Here is a 16,988-nt window from a genome sequence, read left to right on the forward strand (position 1 = left end):
AAAGGTCAATTATTCATAATTCTCACAAATGTAGAATATGGGTAACAAACAGATCATTGTTAATGGCAAAGAGCAATAGCTCATTTCAGAGGAGTTTATCTAAAAATAGAACTGAGTGAAACTGCACGCTCTTGCATGTCTCAGACTGACAGCACACTTTTTCAACATGACGGAATGCTGTAGATTAAATCTATGCTGTTTGTTTATCCAGAGACTGATGGCCTGGTAATCATTCAGGGGTATGTCAATATTACACAGCATGCCAGTGTAATGTGTGTGTTTACCAATATTGATAAGCTGCCGTTAAAAAGAAGCTTGAAGGATATATAACAGCCCATGCTATGGAAATGATCTTCTGCATGGAAGAGTTAATAACATGTACTAATGATAAAAATAAAATAACAACAACAACAACGACAACAAAAAATGTGCTTATGATAAAGTGTGTGTGTGTGCGCACATATTCTTTTAGGTGGTTGAGGAAACAAATTTGCATAATGACATGGGTATGACATAGGTATTACAATGTGAAGGTGGTTTATGTATGAGGACACGTCCCGTAATCCTTCAATTGAAATGGCTTGCTAAATGGTGTTTTCTTTTTTTTTCTTTTTTTCTTTTTGAAAATCTAAAAATGCTGATTTTTTTCCCCTTTTTTTTCCCTGTAGGATTAGATGTAAGTACAGCTCACAAAATTGGCACCACTTCAGGAGATTCATAGTCAAAATCTGATTGGTTGAATTCTACAGGATCTCCGGGAGATGCCTGGAAACAAAGTAGCTGTTACGCCGAACCCCCTCATGGAACAGGAAAGCTGTCATGTTTACAGCTGTTATAGTGAGCACTTATTGGAGGACTGTTTCATAAAGCAAGTTCCCAAATAAGCCAGGCTTATTTCAGTTAGTCTGACTTATTGTCACTTTATTTGGTTTCATAAAGCAAAATTACCATGGCTCAAGCTCAGTCACTCTGGCAACTTATGCTGGGAAACTAACCTGGTCCGAGGCAGGCTAACTGTCAGTCTAATGAGGAGTTTTGCATTGATATTAGTGCTGACTATCTCACATACAATTATTTGACGTTATCAGTCCAAAAATAAAAGACAGAAACAGAAATGGAACTTAGATAAATCAAATAAATAAAAATATAGGCTACAACTGACTGTATTTAATGTATTGTGTCCAAATTTTAATGACTTTGTTTTAAGCTATTTAAAAAAAAAAAAAAAAAAAAAAAAAACATTTCAACATGCTGCAACATTCACATTCCATTGATCATCAGTTTCTAGCCATGCAGACTTTCTCTCTTATAACAGCTGCACTTTATGGTTATTAGTAGAACATTAAATTGATCTTTAAACTAAATTAAAAGTTGAAATCACTAAATTAAAAATGAAAATAAATAATATACACAGACTATATTTTATATGATGAGAGGAATACACATTAACTCGTTTGAACTATTAATTAGGTCTGTATTAGCTAGCTTACATTTGATTTACAGTTACTACATCATAAAAAAAAAATCACCTACACACCTAAAAATACACCTATATGCAAGCATGTGGTCAGCAACGCTTGTTCACGTAAGCCTCACCCACTGACAGCAAACAGCAAAATAGATATATTTGCATGACTTTCTAACATTTACAGAGTAATAATACAGTATACAGTACCTGTGACAATGCGTAAGTTATTCGCTGAGGAGAACACAGTGTCTCAAATGCATTAAATGGCACAAATATTCACTGAATGTCATGGAGGATCGATTTGATGGGACTCATTGAATCTGTATCGAATTAGTGAGATTGCATGAACTTAAATTGTCGTTTATGAAACTTTAGTCTCGATTGATTTGTTAGGTTAAGTCAGGTTTTGGAATTAATCCCCGCTTTTCTTAGCGTCTTTTATGAAACAGCCCCCAAGACCAACTACTGTAAATGCTGGATTTTCAAAATTATGTGAAATATGTTAAATTTGCAGCATAGACTGTTAAAAATGCATCCAAAAGTTTTACACACCAGTCTGTTATTGTGGGAACATTTCCACACCCCTAAACATAACACGCTACAAAATGAAACGTGATTGGTTGATTTACCTGTCAGTCATAGGCTTCTCGGGAGGTACTTGCACATTCAAAGCAACCAAGGCTCCCAGACCTTCTCCGGTTACTCTAAATAACTGGCTACATGTGACTACTGTAGAAAGTTTGTGTGTTTGTGTGTGTGTGTGACAGTGTGTATATCTACATAACTATATTTTGGGGACAAGTTTTATACCCAAAAGTGAGCTAAACCTGACAAAAGCGCCAAAAACATTCCTTATACAGTATATAAAACTGGTATAAAAAGTATAAAAGTAAACAAAGTAAAAAGAAATATAAGCTACCGCAAAACAAGACTTCACAATCAAGGAGTGAGTAAATCTGATTTTTGAATTATGAGACTGATGAGATACAGATGAATGTGTATATGACATAATTTGTAGGAAAGTGAGTGCATTGTCTATCTCAGAGACCGAAGGCGCTGTGTCTGGGAAACCGGAGCAAGTAGTAACCCCTAAAATGGCAGCAGTTAGTACTTACAGCAGCTGTGGGTCTTTCACACTGGATACCAGTCTCTGACTCTTAGCAACAGGTTCTATTGACAGGACTGTGGATGTTTGTACTACAATAAATCACAACAGGATGTAGCTCTGGGATGGCAGATGTGACGTAATGGGACTCTGAAAGGTAAGGTATAATATGATGAGGCTCTAGAAGATAAGCTGTGATGTGATGAGACTCTGGAAGATCAGCTGAGATGTGACAAGGCTCTACAAGGTCAACTGGGACATGACAAGGCTTTGGTGTGGCAGCCCTGATGTGACCATGCTCTTGAGTGGTGGCCATGTTGTTAAGAGGCCCTGGCTTGGGAGGCATGATGTGAGAAGACTCTAGCTTGGCAGGTTTGAAGTGAGCAGGCATTGGCTTGGCAGCTTTGACATGACCAGGCTCTGGAATGATGACCATAATAGGACAAGACTCAAAGACAACAGTCATGATGGGATGACACTTGGAATGGTGGCCATTTTGTGAAAAGTGGAAAGGTTGAGAGATATTTTGTGAAGAGTCTCTGCATTGGCAGCCATTTTATGACAGTTCCTGGGCTAGCAGCCAACTAGTCTAACTAATGAATAGCCATTTTATAAACAGCTGACAGCCATCTTGGTAAGATACTCGAGATTGTAACATCTTGGTAAGATGTTAAAAGTACATGACTGTAATATTAATGAAAGAGTTAAACTTCCTCAACAGCCCTGACAGGTGAACGAAGCAAATAAATCACCAGCAAACAACAACATCCAAGGTGGATAAAAAAAGTAATCCAAAAATCAGACAATGGTCAGGGCAGGCAGCAAACGATAAAAAGAAACAAGGTCACAGTCGTAAATTGAAACCACAGGAAACTAGGAAACAAGGCAATCCACACAGAAATGTAAGCTACCGCAATACAAGGGTTTGTAATCAAGGAGTCAGTAAACCATACTTTTATAAGTATGAGACTGATTAGGTGATAAGATACAGGTGAATGTGATTAGTGAAGAGTTTATGGGGAATGTAGTCTGTGAAAGAGTTGCCTTGTCCAAATACCCACACTTGCGTTCTTTGCCCTTGATCATGTGACTGCTTCTATAAAGAATTTCCTGTATCTGGCCCAAGTGTTCAAATGAGGATGAAGACCACAGTCGTGTGTACAACTTTTCATTACCTGATGGGACACACTTATAATGTTGTAGAAACGCAAGTGTTTATAGAATTTAGATTTTTTTTTTTTTTTTATACTTTTCATTTTAAATAAACTTTTAATGTCTGTTAAATAGTCCCTATTTCAGATGACACAATTTAATTTCAAGTGCTTCTAATTTAGTGAGAAAAAGCAGATGCAAATTATGTACTAAATAAATATACACTACTCACCTTAGCACAAATAAAAAGTTTAGCACTTTGTTTTGCTCCCAATTTTTATGTAATATATAATTATTATTAATATTTGAAAACGCGATCTTGGCAAAAAGTCTCACTTTATTTCCAGAACTTGATGCATGATGGGATACACTAAGCCTTGAATACCGTTCTGGATTAATGTAGATTTAGTGTGTGTTAAGAGCACTGTACTTTACTGTTGTTAAGGACTTGGACAGTCTTGCACACTTACTTCCTGTTGCGCGCACATGCTCTCAGGTGTCCAAGATCGCAAGTATGGATGACAAGTGACAAGGAATAATAAGATAAATTGGAGAAAATATGCATTAAAAATAAATTAATTAAATTAAAATCCATAGTCTTAAATTGAAATCTGCCATTTCAAAATCCCCTCTACAGAGAAAAAGCACAATGCACCCTTTTGGATGTGTGTTCTCATTCTGTTTATCCATGAGGCAGCTTCTTGCCTGGCTGGGCATTCAGTGTGACTGTGACACAACAGGCAGCCGGTACAATAGACCAGAACCAAGCCAGAGTTGAAAGTGGGGTTACTTTCTGATACACCCAATTAGACCTGGAATCCATAGCCTCATTAGCTGCCCCATGCCGGAGGGCACACCCACTCCCCAAACATGTTTTCCCTCCTAACAAGACTCTCACACTTTACATTGTTCTTCCAATTACCTTTGTGAAATGTGGATAGACTGCATGGCAGGTGTGTCTAGGCAGGTGCTTCTGTGTGATGAACCTAAATGATGCTGGGGTGTGGATTTCAGGCAGAGCAAAAACCAGGCTAAAAAAGAATTGATGAACAAACATGTGCACACACACGCACACAGTCTTTCTGTAAAGTAATGACCCCCTTTTCAATATTAAAATTGAAATTTGGTTTGATAGGTTAGAAAAGTATAGCACACCCCAATAAGTTTAATAAGCTGCACTATTGGAGGAACCATTCATGCACATGCATGCATGATGGGTTACATGCAGAAAATATTAAGAGGAAATAATGGTCACACTTTATTTTAGGGTCCAATTCTCACTATTAACTAACCATTAACTATGACTTTTAACCATTAACTATGACTAACCATTAACTATGACCTCAATTAACTCCTTATTTGCTGCTTATTAATAGTTTATAAGGTAGTTGTTAAGTTTAGGGTATTGGGTAGGATTATGGATGTCATGCATTATAAGTACTTTATAAGCACTAATAAACAGCCAATATGTTAATAATAGACATGCTAATTAGCAACTAGTTATTTGTGTGAATTGGACCCTATACTAAAGTGTTACCGAAATAATTTGTATGACCAATACATAGCAATAGTGTTAGTTGATTTACAAGACACTGCTATTAATAATGGCAATACAATCATAATCAAAACAACTTTGTTGTCTGACCTCCAAGAAATTTGTTTTGCATCAGCTCATAGTCACACAACCATAAAACACAACTAGGTATTTAATTATGTCCAAAAATCACTAGTGAACACCCCCCCCCCCCAATTTTAATAATAACAATAAATACATAATTTATCTTAGTATTTGGTCCCCATCAAGCTGGTATGGTCTCCTCATGTTAGTGCAAAACCTGATGGTGCATGCTATCCCAGCCAGATTTTCTAAAGAGCATCTTGTTTGCTTCAACCGAAGCAAAGACACTGACCTTTTGTGCAAATTATATAACAAGGGCAATGCCGCAATTATTCTTATTAGCTTGATGAATTAGAAATAGTGCAGGGTTTAAAAATATGCTTAACTCTACAATGTGTAACATGAAAATAAAAATTTTGGTTTAGGACAGTACTGTATATAAATCGAACCCCCAACATTGCACTTGATAGCTTATTGCTCTACCACTTGAGCTACATAAACACACACACACACACACACACACACACACACACACAAACACACACACACACACACACACACATATCTTTTACTAGTGGGTGCAGGACACTATATTTCATTTATGTACAGTAAGTGGGGATATAGCAAAATAAATTGCGATTTTTTTTTTTTTTATTGTACATCTATAACATTTTATAGCCTACATCTAATTTGCAATTGACTCCCATTTGTAAGCAGTCTCAATATAAACTCATCAGTTACTGCATTAGATGTTATTTATAATGACTTTTTGCCCATCCAACACATGAACACTGTATTACTGCATGTTTGTATTTGTACTGTGTGTCTCTTTCAGATATAGAGAGGTTGTACACTGTCACATACCAGGAAGTCTGTGACAGGTTCAATAAGCAGAATACCTGGGAAGTGAAGTCCTCTGTGATGGGCAAGAAACCTCTGGAGGCTGCCAGGATCATAAGAGACAAAATTGATCTTCCCATGACCCCCGAAGAGCTCCTGGAGGAGACCAGACAAGTTCAGGAGTGATTATTTCCCACAGCCTCTCTGTTGCCAGGTAATGTACTTGCAGGATCAGAACTGGAAGGTGATTTTGAAACAGAAGGTGAAGGAAGCACTCATTAAGCATCTAGACCACATGTTTGCCACAAAGACACCATCTGAATTAGAGAAGCTGGTTGAAGGTCAGGTAAAACGGCTCGCTTATTTAATTAAGTGACCATTTTATGTCTTTTCAGGTGTGGAAAAGCTTGTGAATCATCTACATAAACATTGGATTGCTATTGCTGTTGGCAAAAGCTCAGCAGCTCTAACATTTGAGATGAAATCCAGCTGTCATAAAGAGTTTTTCAGCCTCTTCAGTCACATTGTACTTGGAGATGATCGTGAAGTAAAGATAAGCCACACCCTGATATTTTTTTTTTTTTGGTTTGTGCCAACAGATTCTCTCGCCCAGCCAACACTGAACAAGTAGGAGTGATATGATTCTATTCTATTCTATTCTATTCTATTCTATTCTATTCTATTCTATTCTATTCTATTCTTGTTCTGTCATGCAGTGGTGCATTTCCCAACAGCATCATTAGCCAACTTGTTGCAATTTCTGTCATAGTTCAAATGAACATTTGCAAACAGCATTGCAAAGTTTTGTGGTTGAAACAATAGCTCTTGACCTGTGGTTAGAAGCCAAGTTTCTTGTTTGTATGACATCATGAATTTATAAATCCTTGAGCAAAATAAGCAAGCTGACATTCAGTACAGTCTGTATCTTTCATTTCTAATAGATACAAATTTACTTGACATTTTAGTTTAAGAGATTTAAATCACCCTTTTTGAAGAGTGTGCATTTGTGTACATGCTGTAATATGTAAGAAAGGGCCGATGCATGACTGTAATTTATAGCAAAACATCTGCCATTAATTCAGTCAAAAAGAGTGGTCAACCGATATTGTTTTTTTGAAAACCGATGCCGATATCTTGGAAAGCAGGATGGTCGATATAATGTTAGTTATGTTATTCAATGTTTAAAAATGTAAAATAATTTGAAAATGGATTCAAAAATAAATGTGAAAAAAAATACTTATACATTAGATGACAATTTTTACAATAAAATTAATATTCAATAAAAATATAATTAAAAACAAAGTAAAGACTGTATTCTGGGAAATATGTGTGCATTGGGAATAATCAAATAAAGCCAAGCTAACACTCATTTTACATATAGCACACAGTGAAATGACATTAATATGGCAGTTATTAAAAAGTTATTACTCTACCATCTGCCTGACATCATTAACCAATGTGGCTGAATGACACATTTGCTACAACATGATGTCATATGACTAGTTAGTTGACTTTTTTTTTTTTTTAAATTTATTGATAATAAGGCATTATTGAGGAGACACACACTCCAGTTTGTCCTAATGTTCTTTTAAATATTTAGCCATTCAGCAGAGTGAAGCTTCCAGCCATTAGTGAGTTTGGATGTTGGCTATAACCTCTTTTATGACAGTATATTATCAAGTACAAACAGTACTTTAAAAGGTACTGTTGAAAAGGTGATTCCTTAGCAGGAGTAGATTTGTACAACAAGAGCATACCTAAACAGTTTGCTGGCATCCTAAAGTATGATGATATGCATAATTGAATGCTCTACCTGATCCTTTATAAATAATTCTAAAATGCTGAATTAATGCATAATAAACTTGTATTTTTATTTTTTATTATCACAATTAAAATGCTTGTTCTGAAAGGACTTCACTTTTTTATTCATCTAAGAATCCTGAATCACTGTTTTCACAAAACAACAACAAAAAAATTCCTTTCTGAATAACTGTATCAATTTCTTGTCCTAGTGATCCCAGACTTTTTAATCAGTACACAAGTGTGATCATGTATGATATTGCTTTTATGAATTATAAATTAGTTAATATTGAGTAACTTGCATTATAATCTAATTTTAACTATATAATATTATTACTATATAACTATATAATGTTATTTTTTTTTTCATATATATTTGAAATTGTTCCAAAAACAGCTAACCAGCTTTGTGAGGCCACTGAAGCAATCAAATTAGAGGACCATGGCTAACTGCTGCATAATGTAATATATTTAAATTTAATTAGTAAAGTAGTCAAATTATGGCATCCCCCAAACTGTTTAAATGTGTCCGTATCTGTGTGTATTTTAAATGAAGGGAAACTGACTCCCTATGTTTAAAAATCCAGTGTTTCCAAATCAGTGGATAATGCTCCTTCCTTCATCTTTTAATTTCTTCTCTAAGTCAGCAACTAATTGCATATAAGACTTTAAACCCGACTGTGAGATGAGAGAATTAGCAAGCCATTGCACCCCCCCCCCACAAACCAACACATTACTAAAGTGCTGTGAATCTGTGAACACTACGAAACTGAATGTTTTGAGTTATCTATGTCTTGCATGCCTTTTCGTTGGCAGTATTAACATGCAAATGATAGTGCCATTAATTCATCCGGAAATCTGTATGGTGAGATGAACTGTTTAAAGCCGCTTGTCTATTCTGTAAGTGGCAAGCTGCTAATTTTCTCATTTAATTGCTTTACATGACGCTTGCTAACAAAGTCTAGCAGGAAATAATCAATCACAAATAGGGATTAACTAAATGCATGTTTCATTTTACACTGCCATAAAACCCTTTCCTAAAAATGGTTTAAAAAAAGCAATGAAAGCGGGGAAGAAAGTGGCAGGAAGAAGAAACAGGACCATGAATTGACTTGTTTCCTTTGTCCTTGAGGAACTGATATTTGCTCCTAGGATTTTGTTCTGTTCTTGGATCAACTTCCTCTAGCACAAAAATACCCACAATAAGGGATAGAATGGGGACCAGAGCTCAAAAGGGAAAACACGGAGGGTGTACTTGAGGACTATTGATATCTTAGACATCTGTCTATGTTATATGTACTGCACAATTATTCAATATAATTCAGAATGCGTTGTTCTCTGTGTCATTTGTATTTCAAGTAATAAAGCATAAAAACACAATGGTCATGAGGTCATGCGAAAAATCCTCCGATTCCGATTACTTGCCAATCAGTCGTGCATCTCTACTAACATTAGCCACTTTTCCACTTTCAGGTGTGAGCCAGTGCTTTAAACGGGCCAGGTGGGGCTAATAGCCTGAGACTTGTAGCACTGAGGCCAAAATAGAGCTGTGTTTCCACCATCGGGCCAGAAGCTCTGCTGCACTTCACTAAAACCATTTTTATATTTTTATAAAATGTACTACGCAGGGCTAAACTCTCAAAACGAGACTTATGACAGATAAAATAAGTTACGTAATAAATACACAATTGTGATAGAGAATAAGAAGCTGACGTCTGATTTCTTCAAGTGGCCGCATTTACCATGTTTACTATGATAACGTTAATACCTAGTGTGCATAGTCTTTTGCATCGCTTATAAATATTTCTGCCTTGTATGGTGATTATAATCCACATCGGACCAAGTTATTTCAAACACTCGCTGTGAACAGAAAGTGAGTTTTGAGCTCAACTTATTTTAAAACGTTTTTAATGCTGTTGCTATAGCTTTGCTTTATTAAATTATCCGTGGCGCTGATGCAATAGACATTAATTTTTAGACATGCATTTTATTTCAACCACTAAAAATGTAAATAAAAAATATATATTTAAAAAGCCATCAAAAGCTTAAAAAGTATAATTTTCATGTGAGGTGTGAGGGTATATTCATATAGCACAAGTTACCTGTGAACTTAAGTAAGTGACACCAATGATACAGTAGATCATAAAAACAATGATCAGCCATTATCCTGCTTTTACGCTAATTCAAAATTCGGTAACATGCTACAGCTATACTCAAATGTATCAAAAATAAGTTAACTTTTGGATTTGTGATTATAGCATAGTTTTCAAGGACATTGTGCAGTCTAATTTATGTGACAGCAGGTTTCTCTAGCACTGCATATTACAGGATGGTGCAGCAACAGTGCTCAACCTTTTTGTTTTTATTTTAGGTGGCACACACACACACACACACACACACACACTAAAAAAAGAAAGAAGAAAAAAAAATTCCTTGGATGAGCTTTTTGTCATCATTGAACATGATCCAGTGTCACAGTCCACTGACTGGGTCATCAGAGACTAAACACTGAACTACAGATCCAATGCTCCACTGACTTACAGTGCAATTGACTAGTAGAGATGCCATGAGACAGAACTCAAATCTGGTGAGTAAATGCCCACCAGCATAGCCTCATAAGAGTTTTCATTGAAACTCTTTAAAGTCTTTTTTTTTTCATAATCCATAAATAGTGTCTTTATAGTCATTCATAGCTCTCCCGTCAATTGTTTGTATTGGACTAATCCTACAGATTACAAAATGAGCCAATGGTAACATCAACGTGTGCATCATTTAGCTTTTTGTTAAAGCTAAGTTAGCTTGTCTTTTTTATAAATTATTGTGTCTATTATTATTTATAATAACTGCAACTGAGTTGTCGAGCTTAAAGGGTTATGTGTATGCTAAAAGTTTATGCTGAAAGTCAGTTAGTCTTGAAACGTAAAATTTTTTTTCTTCTCTGTTTTAGTTGTTCATGGAGTTCTAATTAACGTTTCAGGACTGTGGGCAAGAATCTCAAGGATGAAATCGTTGACCAACATAGTCTTAGTCTAAGATATTTTAGTCTAAGAGAGAGAAAGTATAGCAGCTGTTGACAGCTTTAACAACAAATCAAGGTTGGTCCATATCTGCTATAGACTTGCATTGCATAGTTTTTAACAGCTTAAGTAATAAAAATGTTTTACAAAAAGTTTACAATGTTTTTGTGTAATGCAATCAAAGTTCTTCTTGATTGGTTCTGCTTTCTTGTAATAATTTATTTTATTATATTCATCAGTGATTAATTTTACTCCCCATCAGACTAAAGAGTCAAATGATACTAGGTCTCTGGACTCCTTATTGTCCTTGGCCACAAACCTACATATTTCTACATAGTATGCTTTGTAAGTAACCTATGTTTTCTATCAGAAATACCAAAAAGGATATAAAACCTCTGAGAATAATGCCTAAAGCATTACCTTATTACAATAGCTCTTTGAATCTCTTTTTTGAAGAGTTAGTTCATCCAACATTTGCTCACCCTCATGTCATTACAAACCGTTTGGACTCAAGTTCTTAGTTTTTGAAATCCAATTTTAACTATACTTAAACCAAAAATAAATTTGTAAAGTTAATTTTAAACTTTAAAGATTTTTAGCTCAATGTGGTCCTTGGTGATTCATTTAATGCAAGTCAATGGCTTCCATCATTTGGGGTAAAAAAGAAAAACAAAACAAAAAAACAATACAAAGCATATGCAATACAAAATTAATACCTCTGTCTCCTGATAATACATTGAATTATTCTCAGCATTATTACCTTTAATCCACAGCCCCATCAACACAGTTCTGAGGGTGTTTACAAATGTCTGGAGTGAAAGCATTGTGTGCTGTATTGGTCCTCATCAAAATTTTACTTGCATATTCTTATCTTGAATCCCACAATGTATATAAAAATGTAAAATAATTTTCCTGTGCAGTCAACTTCAGGAAGATTGCTCATGTGTGAGTTTGCTCCTGCACATACATTATTATATGCGACAGGAAACTCATTCCAGACTGCTATGAATGCACTCAGGAACGCTTGCGGAGGTTGTGGATGTTCAGACCAATTGTTTTACTTCGTTAGACCTCAGTGTATGGTCAAAAGTATCCACAGGTATTAATTTGGTTTTGCCTGTGCATTTTATTTTTTTTAATTAGTAAGAATTGTTTCCATTGTTTTATTTCAACCACCACAGTTACAGATAATAATCTTTTAAGGTTCTATTGAAGAAAATCTCCACTACACCTTGGATGGCCTGAGGATGTATAAATTAACAGCAGATTTTCACTTTTTATGTGAACTGTTTTTAACTGAACATCAATTGAACATAAAAGTCCTTGTTACCAAAATGTAAAATCGTTGTGAAGACAGAACTCCTGCCGTCATAACAAAACTGTTTAACATTACTGATGGTTATGTAATGAGACATTTCATGATTGTGCTATTACATTGTTAGGACTATGACATTGGAATCCTTCTCATTGAGCATGAAGGTGACGTGGTCTCATTGTCTCTCCATCTCAACCCAGCCTCATTGAAGATCATCATTGAAGGAAAAGTTGTGATGGACAATATTGACGATTTGACAAAATCTATGTGTATTCTGTATGGACTTGCATACACACTGCATATCTCTAAATTTATGAAGAGCACATTCCAATTCATCCAACAGGTACTTCTCATGTTGCAATATTTTCACACCACAGACTGAACTAAATTAAGCATCGCTTGGTCAACAAAGTATTGCTTGTTGTGTAAATATTGTCATACTAACAGCTGGCTGAAGTTTTGGTTGATTGTAATCCATTACATACCTTTCTATCAAAGTTATCTGACATTATCAAGATGAAACTGAGTGACGTGGCATATAGCCAAGTATGGTGACCCATATTTAGAATTAATTCTCTGCATTTAACCCATCCAGTGTGCACACACACTGCAGTGAACACACACAAACACACACACACCATGGACATACACCCGGAGCAGTGGCAGCCATTTATGTTGCGGCGCCTGGGAGGAGTTGGGGGCTCATTGCCTTGCTCAAGGGGACCTCAGTGGTATTGCCGGCCCGAGACTCGAACCCACAACCTTTGGGTTAGAAGTCAAACCATTAACCATTAGAATTTGTTCTAATCATTAGAATTTGTTCAGAGAGTTTAACTCATATATTATTACAATTTTCTAAACTATAGCAAATAAAATGTGATAATGTGAAAAATGTTGAGAAAATGTTGAATTTTGTGTAGATTTTATATTTAGTTTTTACAGTGAAGACTATGCAGTGCTATTTTACGTTTAACTACATTCAAATTAATTTACATTCAGTTTCTGTACCTGGACACCTACAAACCAGAAAAAAACTGAAACATTGTCCAAATAGCACAAATAAATAAATACAACCCAATTCCAAAAAAGTTGGGACACTTTACAAATTGTGAGTAAAAAAGGAATCGAATCATTTAAAAATCTCATTCATTTATATTTTATTCACAGTACAATATAGATAATGTGTAGATAACAAATGTTGAAAGTGAGACATTTTGAAATGTCATGTAAAATATCGGCTCATTTTGGATTTCATGAGAGCTACACATTCCAAAAAAGTTGGTACAGGTAGCAATAAGAGGCTGGAAAAGTGAAATGTACCTATAAGGAACAGCTGGAGGACTGATTTGCAACTTATTAGGTCAATTGGCAACGTGATTGGGTATAAAAAAAGGGTGGCAGTGTCTCTCAGAAGTGAAGGTGGGCAGAGGATCACCAATTCCCCCAATGCTGCAGTGAAAAATAGTGGAGCAATATCAGAAAGGAGTTTTTTAGAGAAAAATTGCAAAGAGTTTGAAGTTATCATCATCTACATTGCATAATATCATCCAAAGATTCAGAGAATCTGGAACAATCTCTGTGCATGAGGGACAAGGCCAGAAAACTATACTGGAATCCTGTGATCTTTGGGCCAATAGACGGCACTGGATCACATACAGGAATGCTACTGTAATGGAAATCACAGCATGGGCTCAGGAATACTTCCAGAAAACATTGTCGGTGAACACAATCCATTGTGCCATTCACCATTGCCGGCTAAAACTCTATAAGTCAAAAAATAATCCATATCTTAACATGATCCAGAAGCAAAGGTGTTTTCTCTGGGCCAAGGTTCATTTAAAATGGACTGTGACAAAGTGGAAAATTGTTCTGTGGTCAGACGAATCAAAATTTGAAGTTATTTTTGGAAAACTTGGATGCCATGTCATCCAGACTAAAGAGGTCAAGGACAACCCAAGTTGTTATCAGCGCTCAGTTCAGAAGCCTGCATCTCTGATGGTATTGGGTTGCATGAGTGCCTGTGGCATGGGCAGCTTACACCAAGTTATCCAAGTTCTAGAACAACATATGCTCCTATCCAGATGTCGTCTCTTTCAAGGGAGACCTTGCATTTTCCAACATGACAATGCCAGACCACATACTGCATCAACTACAACATCATGGCTGCACAGAAGAAGGATCCGGGTACTGAAATGACCAGCCTGTAGTTCAGATTTTTCACCCATAGAAAACATTTGGCGCATCATAAAGAGGAAGATGCGTCAAAGAAGACATAAGACAGATGAGCAACTAGAAGCCTGTATTAGACAAGAAGAATGGGACAACATTCCTAAACTTGAGCAACTTGTCTCCTCAGTCCCCAGACATTTTCAGACATGTTGAAGAACATGGGATGCCACATAGTGGTAAACATGGCCTTATGCCAACTTTTTTGATATGTGTTGAAGCCATGACATTTAAAATCAACTTATTTTTCCCTTAAAATAATACATTTTCTCAGTTTAAACATTTAATATGTCATCTATGTTGTATTCTGAATAAAATAATGAAATTTTAAACTTCCACATCATTGCATTCTTTATTTATTCACAATTTGTACAGTGTCCCAACTTTTTTGGAATTGGGTTTGTAGAATGAACATACCATTTCAAACAGGGCCCACTGGTACAACCTGCACAGGGGCCCTGCAAACCCCAGCTACAGCCCTGGATAGGCTAAGATCATTTCAAATTTTGTAATTATAATTGGGTAATTGTTGTTTGCTGGCTAGGATAGAACTTAAACTTTGAAACTGCTGATTACCCTCCTTTTCTGATCAAGATGAGAATGTTTTGATTATTGCAGACATTTTTAGTACATAATTATTTTAAGAAAAATATTAAAATAGTATAGTTTTCAGGATGAAATATTTAGAATATGGTAATGGAATAAAATATATAACAGGCTGCGTGTACATTAACATTACATCTTAACACGTAAAAATTTAATGTCATAATAATAATAATAATAATAATAATAATAATAAATGAGTTGTGAGCATCTCTGATTTAAACAATATTGCATGCCCTCACACTAGTGCTGCCATTATAGCATTTTAGACTGCTGTGGTAGACAGAGATATTAAACAACCACACAAAGTGTTGAAAATGTAAACAATTAAAACAGTAAAACATACTATTAAAAAAAAAAAAAAAGTGAAAGCTGTGACATTTGCCAAGTATGGTTAACCATACTCAGAAATGGTGCTCTACATTTAACCCATCCAAGTGCACACACACACAGCAGTGAGAAGTGAACACACACCCAGAGCAGTGGGCAGCTATAGATCCAGCGCCGGGGAGCACTGTTCATTCACTCCCCCACACCTACTCCTGTCAGCACCAAGACTCAAACCAGCAACCTTCTGTTAACTAGTCCAGGTCTCTAACCATTAGGCCACAGCTGCCCCTATTTACCTATCCTTACTGATATGTATACACCTCTATCAGAAAATGCATGAAGTTTAATTAAATGTTTTCAAATGTTTTTCTCTTTTTAAGCCACTGTTGAAGAACAGGCGGTGACTGGGATGAATGCTGGTCAAAGAAGAGAACATCCTTTCCCCTAATCTGATGCAACAGTGGTTTTAAAAGAGGATGCTTCCCTGGATGATGTAAAAGATGTCACATGCTGTGCTGATGGGGCTTCTTCATGACAACATCAATTATGCTAAAGGGATCATGAAAATTGACAGTGATGCATGATCTGTATTCATGGACTATGAAACAAACTGTAAGTGTATAATTTGTATATATAAAAAAAAAAAAAAAAAAAAAAAAACATTCTACTTATATAATATAATATAATATAATATAATACATAATATTTTAACTTGTTGGGTTAAAATACCCCAGCGCTGGGTTCGTCCTTTTATGACCCAGTGCTGGGTAGCCAAAATATCCCAAATTGGGTTGTTTTCAACCCAGCAGTTTTTTTTTTCACCTTTGATTTTTATTGCAATATCTGAACTGTCCTAAGCGCTTCCAGAGCTTGTTCTTCTTAAATGCTGGCGCCTTGCGCATCTTCTTCTTCTTCTTGCTTTATGGTGGATTGCATACTTATAAGTGAATTACCACCACCTATCTCTCAAATGGACCATTTATACTCCTAATTGAGATTGTAGATATAGTCTAAATTTTCAAATTTTAGATTTATACATCATCTGAATAAATGTATGGTGTGTTAGGATCGTACAATCTTTGGCTGAGATGCAGCTATTTGAAAATCTGGAATCTGAAGGTGCAAAAGATACTACCTTTAAAATCGTCTAACCAAAGTCCTTAGCAATACTTATTACTAATTATTACTAAAACTGAAGTTTTGATATATTTGTGGTAGGGAATTTAAAAAATATCTTCATGGGACATGATAATCGATAATTTTGACCATAAAATGTATTTTTGGTTATTGCTACAAATATACCTGTGCTACTTATGACTGGTTTTGTGGTCCAGGGTCACATATTTCATAGCTAACATATTGAAGTGGTGCTGAGAGGCAGTCGACAGAGTGATCAACGGAATAACAAATGTGCCTACCTTGATGTGAAGTGTGTGCTCCAATTGTTTGACTTGTTTGTGTGTATAAAAAGGTGAAACAACAGTGAATGAATAGGGGAATTGATAAAGAGGAAG

The 16,988-nt window shown here is 35.7% G+C and overlaps 1 protein-coding gene across 1 annotated transcript in view; it reads left to right on the top strand.

Annotated features, from left to right (window-relative positions):
- The first annotated feature begins 4,671 nt into the window (after window positions 1-4,671).
- The window catches only part of pudp (pseudouridine 5'-phosphatase), a 48,879-nt gene continuing 36,562 nt past the window's right edge, over window positions 4,672-16,988 (top strand). Inside the window, 4 exon segments of the mRNA XM_052546025.1 lie at window positions 4,672-4,678; window positions 6,179-6,397; window positions 6,579-6,734; window positions 6,737-6,810. Of these exon segments, the coding sequence (XP_052401985.1) occupies window positions 4,672-4,678; window positions 6,179-6,397; window positions 6,579-6,734; window positions 6,737-6,810 (456 nt within the window).

Source organism: Carassius gibelio, chromosome B1, assembly GCF_023724105.1.
Source record: "Carassius gibelio isolate Cgi1373 ecotype wild population from Czech Republic chromosome B1, carGib1.2-hapl.c, whole genome shotgun sequence".
Classification (NCBI taxonomy): domain Eukaryota; kingdom Metazoa; phylum Chordata; class Actinopteri; order Cypriniformes; family Cyprinidae; genus Carassius; species Carassius gibelio.